Source organism: Lipotes vexillifer, unplaced genomic scaffold, assembly GCF_000442215.2.
Source record: "Lipotes vexillifer unplaced genomic scaffold, Lipotes_vexillifer_v1.1 scaffold232, whole genome shotgun sequence".
Lineage (NCBI taxonomy): Eukaryota > Metazoa > Chordata > Mammalia > Artiodactyla > Lipotidae > Lipotes > Lipotes vexillifer.
In genome coordinates, this window is record NW_006793997.1 from 692,120 (window position 1) to 707,895 (window position 15,776).

At 40.8% G+C, this 15,776-nt stretch overlaps 1 protein-coding gene and 1 non-coding gene across 2 annotated transcripts in view; one reads left to right on the plus strand and one right to left on the minus strand.

Moving 5' to 3' along the window:
- Positions 1 to 15,776, minus strand: part of VPS35L (VPS35 endosomal protein sorting factor like) — a 132,667-nt gene that overhangs the window by 55,622 nt on the left and 61,269 nt on the right. The window contains 3 exon segments of the mRNA XM_007466923.1: positions 88 to 150; positions 10,870 to 10,950; positions 14,388 to 14,441. Of these exon segments, the coding sequence (XP_007466985.1) occupies positions 88 to 150; positions 10,870 to 10,950; positions 14,388 to 14,441 (198 nt within the window).
- TRNAG-ACC (transfer RNA glycine (anticodon ACC)) lies at positions 11,810 to 11,882 on the plus strand. The gene has a single exon. It is a non-coding gene; the product is annotated as a tRNA-Gly (tRNA).

Here is a 15,776-nt window from a genome sequence, read left to right on the forward strand (position 1 = left end):
AGGACACCATGAAAAAATTACTGAGACACTAAAGGAAGCTCTGAGTCAGATACAAATTTCCAAAGATAGTTAAGGAAAGTTACTTACCACCGAAAAAAGAACTGAGAAATCATGGAAGTGTGCAATTACTTTCTTAATTATTGACTGAAGCTGCAAAACAAAATGAAAAACACATCTTTAATAAAACTTCGATATTTTTAAAAAGGCAACCCTGCCCATAGTTTGCAATCACAGTTACAATAAGGGAAACCTAGATTACACAAGGAACAGGGAATTACTGGGTTAGGTTAAACCTCGTCTCAATCTGAGTTTGCCCATTTTACTCTAGTCTTGGAGAAACAACTTGGCCTCAGTCTTCTCTTCTGTAAAATTGGAGAGCAAAACAGTATCTCGCTCATTGTGAGGATTAAATGGGATGGTTTGCTTACAGTGTTTAGAGCAATGCCTGCCCTTCAAAGCTCTCCGTTCAAATCAGGTATGAATATTCAAGAGGTGGGCAAACGTTTTCTATACAGGGCCGTACAGTCACCACAACTACTCAACTCTGCTGTTGTAGCTGGAAAGCAGTCATTGACAATGTGTAAACAGAGGGGTGTGGCTGGGTTCCGATAAAACTTTATTCACAACAGGTTGTGGGCTACATGGGCCGAGGTTTACAGATCCCTATTCTAGCCCACGGCGGTCCTGTGTTTTCTGACTACTTCAGTGGAGAGGGACTGGACTGAGTTTGTCAGTGGGGTCAAAGGCCATGGCATTACCCGAGGATGGCGGCACAGTGTGGGAGGTCTGTCCTAGATGGCCAGGTACTGATGTCCACCACCCCTCACCCTGACACGCACAGAGTCCTGTTCACAGTGCCTTGGCACGGGAGAACCAAGTAGGCACTTTCTCTACATAAAATATAAACCGCGGCCAGGAGCGAAGCCTACCCCATGTCCTGCCTGCGACAGCCACACAGAATGGGGTGTCACTCTAGGCCTTGCTTCAGACATTGCAAGGAAAACCAGCCCTATTTGGATCACCAGCAAAACTGCTGCCATTGAGAAGCTACCCAGGACTGAAGCCGTGTGTCTGACAGGGTCGTGGTGTTCTGGCTGGGTGTCCAGCCTGAGCCTCTGAGGTGGGAGAGCTGAGTTCGGGACATCAGACCACCAGAGACCTCCCGTCTCCACATAGTACCAAAAGGCGAAAGCTCTCCCAGAGATCTCCATCTCAACGCTAAGACCCAGCTCCACTCAATGACGAGCAAGCTCCAGTGCTGGACACCCTGCGCCAAACAACTAGCAAGACAGGAACACAGCCCACCATTAGCAGACAGGCTGCCTAAAATCACAGTAAGTTCATAGACACCCCAAAACACCACCAAACGTTGTCCTGCCCACCAGAAAGACAAGATCCAGGCTCATCCAGCAGAACACAGGCACCAGTCCCCTCCACAAGGAAGCCTACACAAGCCACTGAACCAACCTTACCCACTGAGGGAAGACACCAAAAACAACGGGAACTATGAACCTGCAGCCTGTGAAAAAGAGACCCCAAACAAAGTAAGCTAAGCAAAATGAGAAGACAGAGAAACACACAGCAAATGAAGGAGCAAGGTAAAAACCCACCAGACCAAATAAATGAAGAGGAAATAGACAGTCTACCTGAAAAAGAATACAGAGTAATGATAGTAAAGGTGACCCCAAATCTTGGAAATAGAATGGACAAATACAAGAAAGGTTTAACAAGGACTTAGAAGAACTAAAGAGCAAACAATGACGAACAACACAATAAATGAAATTTAAAATTCTCTAGAAGGAATCAATAGCAGATTAACTGAGGCAGAAGAACGGATAAGTGACCTGGAAGACAAAATAGTAGAAATAACTACCACAGAGCAGAATAAAGAATAAAGAAAGAAAAGAATTGAGGACAGTCTCAGAGACCTGGGACAACATTAAACGCACCAACATTCGAATTATAGGGGTTCCAGAAGAAGAAGAGAAAAAGAAAGGGACTGAGAAAATATTTGAAGAGATTATAGTTGAAAACTTCCCTAATATGGGAAAGGAAATAGTCAATCAAGTCCAGGAAGCACAGATAGTCCCATACAGGATAAATCCAAGGAGAAACATGCCAAGACACATACTAATCAAACTATCAAAAATTAAATACAAAGAAAACATATTAAAAGCAAGGGAAAAGCAACAAATAACATACAAGGGAATCCCCATAACGTTAACAGCTGATCTTTCAGCAGAAACTCTGCAAGCCAGAGGGAGTGGCAGGACATATTTAAAGTGATGAAAGGGAAAAACCGACAACCAAGATTACTCTACCCAGCCAGGATCTCATTCAGATTCGACGCAGAAATTAAAACCTTTACAGACAAGCAAAAGCTAAGAGCATTCAGCACCACCAAACCAGCTTTACAACAAATGTTAAAGGAACTTCTCTAGGCAGGAAACACAAGAGAAGGAAAAGACCTACAATAACAAACCCAAAACAATTAAGAAAATGGGAATAGGAACATACATATCGATAATTACCTTAAATGTAAATAGATTGACTGCTCCGAGCAAAAGGCATAGACTGGCTGAATGCATTCAAAAACAAGACCCGTATATATGCTGTCTACAAGAGACCCACTTCAGACCTAGGGACACATACAGACTGAAAGTGAGGGGATGGCAAAAGATATTCCATGCAAATGGAAATCAAAAGAAAACTGGAGTACCAATTCTCATATCAGACAAAATAGACTTTAAAATAAAGATGATTACAAGAGACAAGGAAGGACACTACATAATGATCAAGGGACCAATCCAAGAAGATGTAACAATTGTAAATATTTATGCACCCAACATAGGAGCACTTCAATACATAAGGCAAATGCTAACAGCCATAAAGGGGAAATCGACAATAACACAATAATAGTAGGGGACTTTAACACCCCACTTTCACCAATAGACAGATCATCCAAAATGAAAATAAGAAAACACAAGCTATAAATGACACATTAAACAAGATGGACTTGGGCTTCCCTGGTGGCGCAGTGGTTGAGAGTCCGCCTGCTGATGCAGGGGACACGGGTTCATGTCCCAGTCCAGGAAGATCCCATATGCCACGAAGCTGCTGGGCCCATGAGCCATGGCCGCTGAGCCTGTGCGTCCGGAGCCTGTGCTCCGCAACGGGAGAGGCCACAACAGTGAGAGGTCCGCGTACCGCAAAACAAACAAACAAACAAACAAAAAAACAAGATGGACTTAACCGATATTTATAGGACATTCCATCCAAAAACAACAGAATACACTTTCTTCTCAAGTGCTCATGGAACATTCTCCAGGATAGATCATATCTTGGGTCACAAATCAAGCCTTGGTAAATTTAAGAAAATGGAAATTGTATCAAGTATCTTTTCCAACCACAATGCTATGAGACTACATATCAATTACAGGAAAAAAAACGTAAAAAATACAAACACATGGAGGCTAAACAATACACTACTAAATAACTAAGAGATCACTGATGAAATTAAAGAGGAAATCAAAAAATATCTAGAAACAAATAACAATGAAAACACGATGACCCAAAACCTATGGGATGCAGCAAAAGCAGTTCTAAGAGGGAAGCTTATGGCAATACAAACCTACCTCAAGAAGCAAGAAACATCTCAAGTAAACAACCTAACCTTACACCTAAAGCAATTAGAGAAAGAAGAACAAAAAAAACCCCAAAGTTAGCAGAAGGAAAGAAATCATAAATATCAGATCAGAAATAAATGAAAAAGAAATGAAGGAAATAATAAAGATCAATAAAACTAAAAGCTGGTTCTTTGAGAAAATAAACAAAATTGATACACCATTAGCCAGACTCATCAAGAAAAAAGGGAGAAGACTCAAATCAACAGAATTAGAAATGAAAAAGGAGAAGTAACAGCTGACACTGAAGAAATGCAAAGGATCGTGAGAGATTACTACAAGCAACTCTATGCCAATAAAATGGACAACCTGGAAGAAATGGACAAATTCTTAGAAAAGCACAACCTTCCAGGACTGAATCACGAAGAAACAGAAAATACAAACAGACCAATCACAAGCGCTGAAATTGAAACTGTGATTAAAAATTTCCCAACAAACAAAAGCCCAGGACCAGATGGATTCACAGGCGAATTCTATCAAAGATTTAGAGAAGAGCTAATACCCATCCTTCTCAAACTCTTCCAAAATACAGCAGAGGGAGGAACACTCCCAAACTCATTCTACAAGGCCACCATCACCCTGAGACCAAAACCAGACAAGGATGTCACAAAGAAAAAGAACTACAGGCCAATATCACTGATGAACTTAAATGCAAAAATCCTCAACAAAATACTAGCAAACAGAATCCAACGGCACAGTAAAAGGATCATACACCATGATCAAGTGGGGTTTATCCCAAGAATGCAAGGATTCTCCAATATATGCAAATTAATCAATGTGATACACCATATTAACAAATTGAAGGATAAAAACCATATGATAATCTCAATAGATGCAGGAAAAGCTTTTGACAAAATTCAACACCCATTTATGATAAAAACTCTCCAGAAAGTAGGCATAGAGGGAACTTACCTCAACATAATAAAGGCCACATATGACAAACCCACAGCCAACAACGTTCTCGATGGTGAAAAACTGAAACCATTTCCAGTAAGATCAGGAAGAAGACAAGGTTCCCCACTCTTACCACTATTATTCAACATAGTTTTGGAAGTTGTAGCCACAGCAATCAGAGAAGAAAAAGAAATAAAAGGAATCCAAATCAGAAAAGAAGAAGTAAAACTGTCACTGTTTGCAGATGACATACTATACATAGAGAATCCTAAAGGTGCTACCAGAAAACTACTAGAGCTAATCAGTGAATTTGGTAAAGTAGCAGGATACAAAATTAATGCACAGAAATCTCTTGCATTCCTATACACTAATGATGAAAAATCTGAAAGAGAAATTAAGGAAACACTCCCATTTACCACTGCAACAAAAAGAATAAAGTCCTAGGAATCAAACTACCTAAGGAGGCTAAAGACCTGTATGCAGAAAACTATAAGACACTGATGAAAGAAATTAAAGATGATACAAATAGATGGAGAGATACACCATGTTCTTGGATTGGAAAAATCAACATTGTGAAAATGACTCTACGACCCAAAGCAATCTACAGATTCAATGCAATCCCTATCAAACTACCAATGGCATTTTTCACAGAACTAGAACAAAAAATTTTCACAATTTGTATGGAAACACAAAAGACCCCGAATAGCCAAAGCAATCATGAGAAAGAAAAATGGAGTGGAGGAATCAGGCTCCCTGACTTCAGACTATACTACAAAAGCTACAGTAATCAAGACAGTATGGTACTGGCACAAGAACAGCAATATAGATCAATGGAACAGGATAGAAAGCACAGAGATAAACCCACGCACATATGGTCACCTTACCTTTGATAAAGGAGGCAAGAATATACAAAGAAGAAAAGAGAGCCTCTTCAATAAGTGGCGCTGTGAAAACTGGACAGCTACATGTAAAAGAATGAAATTAGAACACTTCCTAACACCTACACAAAAATGAACTCAAAATGGATTAAAGACCTAAATGTAAGGCCAGACACTATAAAACCTTTAGTGGAAAACATAAGCAGAACACTCTATGACATAAATCACAGCAAGATCCTTTTTGACCCACTTCTTAGAGAAATGGAAATAAAAACAAAAATAGACAAATGGGACCTAATGAAACTTAAAAGCTTTTGCATAGCAAAGGAAACCATAAACAAGACGAAAAGACAGCCCTCAGAATGGGAGGAAATATTTGCAAACGAAGCAACTGACAAAGGACTAATCTCCAAAATTTACAAGCAGCTCATGCAGCTCAGTATCAAAAAAACAAACAACCCAATCCAAAAATGGGCAGAAGGCCTAAGCAGACATTTCTCCAAAGAAGATATACAAATTGCCAAGAAACAGATGAAAGGATGCTCAACATCACTAATCATTAGAGAAATGCAAATCAGAACTACAATGAGGTATCACCTCACACGGGTCAGAATGGCCATCATCAAAAACTCTAGAAACAATAAATGCTGGAGAGGATGTGGAGAAAAGGGAACCGTCCTGCACTGCTGGTGGGAATGTAAATTGATACAGCCACTATGGAGAACAGTATGCAGGTTCTTTAAAAAACTAAAAATAGAACTACCATATGACCCAGCAATCCCACTACTGGGCATATACCCTGAGAAAACCGTAATTTGAAGAGTCATGTACCACAATGTTCGCTGCATCACTATTTACAATAGACAGGACATGGAAGCAACCTAAGTGTCCATCGACAGATGAATGGATAAAGAAGATGTAGGACATATATACAATGGAATATTACTCAGCCATAAAAAGAAACGAAATTGAGTTATTTGTAGTGAGGTGGATGGACCCAGAGTCTGTCATACAGAGTGAAGTAAGTCAGAAAGAGAAAAACAAATACTGTATGCTAACACATATATGGAATCTAAAAAAACAACCAAAAAAAGGTTCTGAAGAACATACAGGCAGGACAGAAATAAAGATGCAGACGTAGAGAATGGACTTGAGGACACATGGAGGGGGAAGGGTAAGCTGGGACGAAGTGAGAGAGTGGCACGGACATATACACACTACCAAATGTAAAGTAGATAGCTAGTGGGAAGCAGCCGCATAGCACAGGGAGAGCAGCTCCACGCTTTGTGACCACCTAGAGGGGTGGGATAGGGAGGGTGGGAGGCAGACACAGGAGGGAGGGGATATGGGGATATATGTATATGTATAGCTGATTCCGTTTGTTATACAGCAGAAACTACCACAACATCGTAAAGCAATTATACTCCAATAAAGATGTTAAAAAATAAATAAAAAAATAAACCCCTATCCCTGGTTGCTGTCAAGAAAGGAAAATTTACTGACAAGTACTTTGTTTATACTAAAAACATCACTGTTTAAATCATCTGCAAAGGAAATGGCTCATGGTCCAAAATATGGAATATTAAGAGGTACACACCCCATTTCATAATTAAGCAGTTTACTAGGTCAGCAAGCAAAAGGACTTCAAAACGTCATGACAAACAGTGCTCCAAGGCAGAGCATTCAAAGATACCGCAGTACTTGTCTGGTTAAAATAGTTCCTGAAACCTTATCCACAGCAACTAATCCCTGTAGAACGGGAAATTTTTTTTTAATATTTAAAGCACACTTACAAATAATGCCTTTCCTGGTTTTAAAAGATGTTTTTTTTCCCTTCAACGTTTCATTATGAAATGAAAAAAGTAAGAAAATTCAATGAATAATAACAAACACCCATTTACTCACCACTTAGATTCTACAAGGGCTAACATTTTGCTATATTTGCTTTACCTCCTCACCTATCCATCGATCCAATGGCAGAACTTTTAAAAATATGTGTTGATTGTGTGTTGCCAACTTTTTTTACTGTGAAATAATTTCAAACTTGCAGAAACACTGAAAAAACAGTACAGAAAACTCCCATATTCTCTTTACACAAAGTCATCAATTTTTAGTATTTTGCCAAATTTGTTTCATTGTCCTCTCTCTGTAAAAAGACGTATTATATTTTTTCTGAACCATGTGAAAGTAGATTGAATGTATCATGTCCCTCACCCCTTACCACTTCATTTGTATTTCCTAAGAATAGTCATATTCTCTGACATTTCTACTCTGTTGTTTATCAAATTCAGGAAAGTTAACACTGGTATAATTTTAATACTTTAATCTATCATTTGTATTCCAATCTTGTCAACTGTCTCAGTACATTCTCTCTCTTTTTTTTTTTTTTTCCTGTGGTACGTGGGCCTCTCCTGTTGCGGAGCACAGGCTCCGGACGCACAGGCTCAGCGGCCATGGCTCACGGGCCCAGCCGCTCCGCGGCATGTTGGATCTTCCCGGACCGGGGCACAAACCCGTGTCCCCTGCATCGGCAGGCAGACTCTCAACCACTGCGCCACCACGGAAGCCCTCAGTACACTCTATACAGCATTATTTTTTCCTCTCTTTAGTACAGGATTCAGTTCAGGATCATGCATTGCATTTTGTTTTCACGTCTGTGTAGTCTGTGTTAATTTGGAACAGTTCCTTAACTTTCTTTGTCACTGATGGCAAAGATTTTTTTTACAAGCCAATTACTTTATAGAATGTTCCTCAATTTGGGCATGACTAATGTTACCTCATGATTAGATTCAGTCATGCATTCTCGACTGGAATGCTACATAGATGATGCTGTGTCTTTCCTGTTTTTCGGGGTACCATATCTGCAGGCACACGATAGCCATTTGCTCCTCAATGGTGATAAGGATTTTGATTAGCCCGTCAATGACTGTCCAAATTCTCCACTCCAGAGTCACTATTTTTCCCCTTGCGATTAATACTCATTCTATGGGAAGAGATACGAAAATGTCCTGCTCCTCATCAAACATTCCCCCCAGATTTAGCATCCATTGCTGATTCTTTTCAGGTTTTTTTTTTTTGTTTTTTTTTGGTTTATTTTTTTGCGGTACGCGGGCCTCTCACTGTTGTGGCCTCTCCCGTTGCGGAGCACAGGCTCCGGATGCGCAGACTCGGCGGCCATGGCTCACGGGCCCAGCCGCTCCGCGGCATGTGGGATCCTCCCGAACCGGGGCACAAACCCGTGTCCCCTGCATCGGCAGGCGGACTCTCAACCACTGAGCCACCACGGAAGCCCCATTGCTGATTCTTGCCTGAAGACTGCTGATTCTTGTCTTTACTGTGATGGCTGCAAATGGTGATTTTTCAACTCCACCATTTCTTCCACATTTCTCAAATGGCGCCCCTGTCCACCTTTCCCCTCATCTATTTATTTATTTATCTATTCGTCATAAGGGCCGACTCCTGGATTCCTGTTTTACTCCGTGGATTATAACCCATCACTGTATTTCTTTCTTTCGATGCTCTAACTCGGGGCCTGTGAGAGCCCCTTCCAAGCTGTTCCTGTGCCCATTTCATGTGCCCCCAGCAGCACTTCCAAACTTCCCGGCACAAAAAAATGTTCCAGGCTCACCTTATACCCTCCCTACCCTAGAACTGGAGTAAGGTAATTCTTCACAGATCCCCACAGTTTTATTTTCGTGATGTGGCCCTCACTTAAGACCAAGGGCTCACAACCGATATGGGTGGCTGTCTGGAATGCAGGCTGACCCCGGGGCATCTTTTATAAGTTGCTCTTAGATATGACAGAATTACAGTATAGTATAGTTCCCTTGTCACTTAGGAATGGACTGCATTAAAATTATTATGTTACTTAAAGTTTTCAATTAATTGGGTCACTAGCAGTCAAGGCCTTACTGAAAATTCCCCAACTAAAATTCTGCACATCAGTCTTCATATGAGGCCGAGACCTTGACCACCCACAAGGGTATGACCCATCTTCTCTACACATTTTATTTACCCTACAAGATTGACCGAGAGCCTGCTGTGCGTGACTGTATTCTTTTCATTCCATCTAGAAAAATGTCAGATAGTTAGTGGCTGCTCAATAAATTGTAATGATGAACCATTTTAATTAGCAAATGGTGAAAATTTCTTAAATGAGTAAAATGTAAGAATTCTAAAATTTATACAAGAATATGTAACTAGGGCTTCCCAGGTGGTGCAGTGGTTGAGAATCCGCCTGCCAATGCAGGGGACACGGGTTCGAGCCCTGGTCCGGGAAGATCCCACAGGCCGCAGAGCCCACGTGCCACAACTACTGAAACCCACGTGCCACAACTACTGAAACCCGTGCACCTAGAGCCCATGTTCCACAATAAGAGAAGCTACCGCAATGAGAAGCCTGCGCACCGCAACAAAGAGTAGCCCCTGCTCGCCGCAACTAGAGAAAGCCCACGCGCAGCAACGAAGACCCAACACAGCCAAAACTAACTAACTAACTAACTAAATTTATTTATTTAAAAAAAAAGAATATGTAACTAATTTTCTTATACTAAGTGAGCCCAGAAATCACTTGATCATAGGCAGTAAGTGCCAGAACATCATGTTATTAAATAAAAAATAAAATCTTAATTAGGTCTGAAGTTACTTTAATAGTAAGTGATCCTGAGCTGGATTCTGTACTAGAAGGGAAAAAAATCTGCTACTAAGGACGTTGAGTCCACTGACAAAACTGGAATATGGACTGTGGAATAGGTAAAAGCAATATATTAACATTAAATTCCCTGATGTTGATAACTAAACTGTGGTTATAAAGGAGAATGTCCTTGTTCTTAAGAAATACTCACTGAACTCTTTAGAGGCAAAAGTGGCATGATGTATGCAATTTATCCTCAACTGTTTTTTAAAAAATTTACATACGTATGCATGAATATATATGTCTGTCTGTGTGTGTGTGTGTGTGTGTGTGTGTATGTACACACATAATGATAAAGTAAACATGGAATCTCTCAACAGCTGGCAAATCTGGGTAAAAAATAATGGGAATTCTCTGAGCTATTCTTTTAACTTTCCAATAAAGTTTGAATTTATTTCCAAATAAAAAGTTAGCTTAACTGAAAAACAAAGGCATCTTACTTACTGGTGCCAAGCAACTGTACAGGGCTTTCCACATCACACCTCACTGAATCCTCACAACCATTCTGAGGAGGACTATTATTATCCCCATTTTACAGTGAGAAAACTGAGGCACAACAAGACTAAGTAACTGATTAAAGGGCACATGGCTAAGACATGGCAAAGCTAGGATTCAAACCCAGGATTATCTGACTTTACAGCCTGACCCATGCAACATACCTATTTAATTCAACAGAATAAAATTCCTTACAGTGTGGAAATGAGAAATGAAAATCTGTCACCTGAGGGTAGGAGTCTTCAAATGCACGATCTGGAGTCATGTGCTTGATGACATCGGCCAAAACAGTATTCACCTCTCGTTTCTAAGGGGGGAAAAAAACCAAACCTGTCTTTAGACACTGAATGGTAGTCACTGAGCATTTTTCTGAGAGAAAGAACTAATGTTTTCAGAATATAGCCGCACACACTTTCCAGGAAGCAGTTTCAACTACTCTGCTGCAAGTAATGTCAGGGGGGAAAATCCCACCCTTACCACAGCCCTAAGGACGGCCATGTCTGCACCAAGTCAGGACTAAAACACAGTTCTCGAAGGTTCCTGTCCCAGCTTTCTCTGAGCGCTGGTGAAATCCAACGTGCCACTTTCTGCCTGCCAGTCCCGGGCCCCTCCGCAGGTGCTGCAGAGAGCAACGAAGCATTGTGGGAAGAGCACAGACTAAACCCTTACAAGCTGGGTGACCCAATGCCCAATTCACTTTTGTCAGCTGTATCAGGGGTCAGCCAAGCAGCCCAGCACCTATTTTCATACAGTCCAGGCGCCAAGAATGACTTTTACATTCAAACCAAAAGAATAATAATATTTGGTGACAACGAAAATTATATGAGATTCAAATTTCAGCATGCATAAATAAGGTTTACTATTTACACAGCCATGCTCACTCCTGTATGGTCTATGGCTGCTTTCATGATACAGTGGCAGAGTTGGGCACTTGTAACAGAGATCATATGGTCCACAAAGCCTCAAATACAGAAAAAAGTGGACTTCTATAGAAAAAGTGTGCTGACCCCTGGTCTATATAACTGGAACAGTGAAACTTCCTGGCAAGGTCACTATGAAGCTGTGCAGCTTACAGGTAAAGTGCCTGGCACACAGCACGCTATCTAAATAGTTGCCATTATCTACTCTCTCATTCAATGTTCATTAAACTCCACAGCACGCGGACTTCCCTGGTGGTCCAGTGGTTAAGACTCTGCGCTACCAATGCAGAGGGCCTGGGTTCAATCCCTGGTCAGGGAACTAGATCCCGTATGCCACAACTAAGAGCCGGCGTGCCACAACAAAGATCCCGCATGCCGCAACTAAGACCGGGCACGTCCAAATAAATAAATACATACAGAAACAAATAAATATTTTTTTAAAAACCTCCCCATCATAAATAAATAAATATTAAAAAAAAACACCTCCCCATCATGGACATCATTATCCCCATGAAAAGTTAAGTGGCTAAGCGGCTTAGCCAGGGTCACAGAGCTAAAAAAATCTGACAATGGCACTAAAAGGAACCAAAGCTTCTTGGAGAAAGAGCTGATTCCAAATCTAAGATAAGAAAAATACAAGGGAGGCTGGAGCATCTTATAATAGAAAGCAAGGAAGGCATCAAAGACTACAAAGAATGGGTCAGGACTCAGAAGCCAACCTGAAAAAGCACCCACTGGACAAAAATGGGACAACTGAGCATCAGTAAGAATAATACAATTGCAATGACTGATACATATCAAATATGTTTCAATTAGTGAGCTCCTACAGATACCCACAGCAACTACTACTCACTGGTGACCTTTGGGGATGCTGGGGAATTGACTCTTTACTCTAAAAACGAGTAAGTAACAGGGACAAAAATGAGCATCTTGCCTTTTCTGTACAAACTGTTACCTCAGGGTAACCAAATACGTGGAGCGAAGAGGTTCTCTCCATCCAAGTATTCTAGCTAACAAATAAAGGAGAAATGATAACTCCGAATACCACCACTTTGCAACCCGTGATAAACCATAAGATGAATGCGCTTCAGTGGTCACTCACGTCACGGAGAGACAACCAGATACCATGAGCCTCCCAGGAGAAGCACCATGCCAGCACCCAGGGTGCCAAAAAGTCAGATCTGAAGCTGATGAAGTCTCCTGTCTCCAGAACTAACTGCTGACTTATAGGAAATACTGGAGGCAGAAGAGCATGTTTAATCACCACCACAGGCATACATCTGGCCAGTCGAGACTAGGAAACTCTACAGGACAAAGGACCCAATTTCTTCAACAAATAAATAACAGAAAAAAAAAAAAGGGAAGGGAACAGGGAGGGAGGGAGAGAAAGAGAGGGGAAGAGGGAGGGAACTTACAGATTAAAAGAACTCTAATTAATGTTTTTACAACGTATAGAGCCTATTTTAATCCTGATTGAACAAATAAACTGTAAAAAACTTATGAGACAATTGGGGAAATCTGAAAATTTATCGATTTTTAATGGTATTAAAACATTATTAATTTCATTAGTTACGATAACGTATTGAGATTTTGTTTCAGAAAAGTGAATTCTATTTTAGAGATACGTGCAGAGATACTGACAGGTGAAACACGGTGATTGAGCTGTGCTTCAAAATAATCCAAGGGTGGGGAGAAAAGGTAAGGACACGAAACAAGATCTGTCATAAGTTGATCATTTCTGGGTGATAAGTACAAGGGAGATCATATGTTTGAAGTTTCCATAATAAAACAAAAATTGGACAAAAGAAAGAAAATTAACAGACCAACATTTACATAATGCTCAAAACGAGGCAAAACCCATTTCTGGAGTTAGAGACCAGATGGTGCCTACCTTCAACTTCCAAGGCTGTGACTGGCAGGAGAGTATGGGGGGCTTCAGGGTGGGGTGGGGAGTTATTTCCTGTTTCTTGATCTGGACCATGATTACATGGGTGTATTTAGTGAAGATTCATTATATAGCAAACTTACGATATATATGCTTTTCTTCATGTAGGCTAAACTTCGTTTTTTTTAAAGCTGATTAAAATAAACACCTGGGGCTTCCCTGGTGGCGCAGTGGTTGAGAGTCCGCCTGCCGATGCAGGGGACACAGGTTCGTGCCCCGGTCCGGGAAGATCCCACATGCCGCGGAGCGGCTGGGCCCGTGAGCCATGGCCGCTGGGCCTGCGCGTCCGGAGCCTGTGCTCCGCAACGGGAGAGGCCACAACAGTGAGAGGCCCGCGTACCGCAAAAAAAAAAAAACAAAAAAAACACCAAAATAAACACCTGGCAACAGGATTTGAAACCAATTCTATCTGCTTCTAAAGTCACTGCTCAAAAAAAAAGTCTCTGCTCATTGACAAGACCACTATTTCCCAAACTGGGGTTCTAGTTTGGGCCTAGGAAAAGAAGTATCTTTGTTTGCTTAGAAAAAAATTAAATTACATGCAAATCAAATATGTTTGGAAAATGCTGCCGACTAGACTCCCATGGAAAGTCCCAATATACTTTAACAATAAGGATCTAAGGTGTATTATGGTGAAAAAACCTGCTTAACTTTGTACAATGCAGCATTTCCCAAGCTTACACGTGAGTGTGGAACACTTTTGTTATAGGTCACGTATTAATGCTCCATTACACTATACCATAAAGGATGCAATTTTCATAAATTAAGAATAATTACCATCATAAAATACCTAAATGTCTAAGCTAGACTTATTCACAATTACGAACATGAAAAAAACATACAGTAATTCTTTCAAAAACAATACCACAGCACACATACCGTGAAATGTTTGCAGGTGTACTCTACCCACACTTCAGCACAATTAATGTAGTCCTACAAAGAAAAAGTAAAAATGTCTTTACAATAAGAATGCCACGACTGACCTTATGGCAAAAGCTCATCGTGTACAAATCCCTTCAAGGGCTTTGAAAACTAAGAGTTGGTAAGTGATGGGGATTTCAAGAGTGGTTCATGTACAGAAAACTCTGGCCCACTGATAGATTTTACCCTGAGAGGTGACGTGAGAAAACATAAGTTGCCTGAAACTAATTAGACTGTCATTCCAGAATTGCTACTTGGGCCAAGACAGAAATCTGGGAAGCTCTGCCATGCCTGGAGGATGGGAAGAACCAAAGGGCAGCGGAGATAACAGTGGGGAGACCTCATCACACCCTCAGTGGACACAATGACCACAGATCTGGTTGAAAATTCAAGTAGTGTTTACGATGTGACTTTTGAATGTTCTGAGAAAAAACAGGCCTCCTGCCTTTAAAAACAAATCGTTTGTCCTAGAGAGGGGTGATGCATATAAGTTGTAAAAAGGTTAAGAAAGCACAAAGATTTTAGGTGAGAAAGGATGTGTTAGATTCAAGTAGAAGAGACAGTGAGATGGCTACAGAAATGGCAAGGACCAACTTGGTAAGGCTGTCTGCCCCAGAAAATATGCACATGCAAAAAAAATGTCAAGGAAAAACAGAGTCTGCAAGTATACCTTTTCTGTTCTGACACTTCAAGGAAAAGAAAGAAGAAATGGGGAGGGAAGAAAACAGTTATCTCATTCACACAAGAAAAGCCAGGAACATTCTAAAGTCTAACAGGAATGCTAAGGTGGACTTAACGAGGAGACTGTGAAGTTAAAGACTGGAGAAAATTGTTATTATGAGCTTTTGATGCAAGGCTGCTTTGAAGCACTGAAGTACAGGCACCAGAGGCCCAGAGGTTTTTGACTTAAATATCCTAAATAAGCTGTTTTCATTAGCCAATCAAAGTTAAGCTAAATAGAGAATTTCAACGGCTAGAGTTTAGTGAGAATTTTGCTGAATTAACATAGGTATACGATTTTGTAAAAAAGTTTCTAATTTTTCTAAATTATACTGTTCTCAATACACTATCATAAATGTGGTGATTAGCAAGGGGTTTATAAGTGGGCTCACTTTAATATTTCCTTCTCAATAAATGATCAAATCAAATGCCACATATTCACTTATTCTCTGTGTTATGGTCTGAATGTTTGTATCCCCCGCAAAACGCGTATGTTGAAATCCTAGCCCGTGATGTGATGGTATTAGGAGGTGAGGCCTTTGGCAGTGGTTAGGTCATGAGGGTGGAGCCCCCCGGACTGGAATTAGTGCCCCCTTATAAAAGGGACCCTAGAGAGGTCTCTTTCCC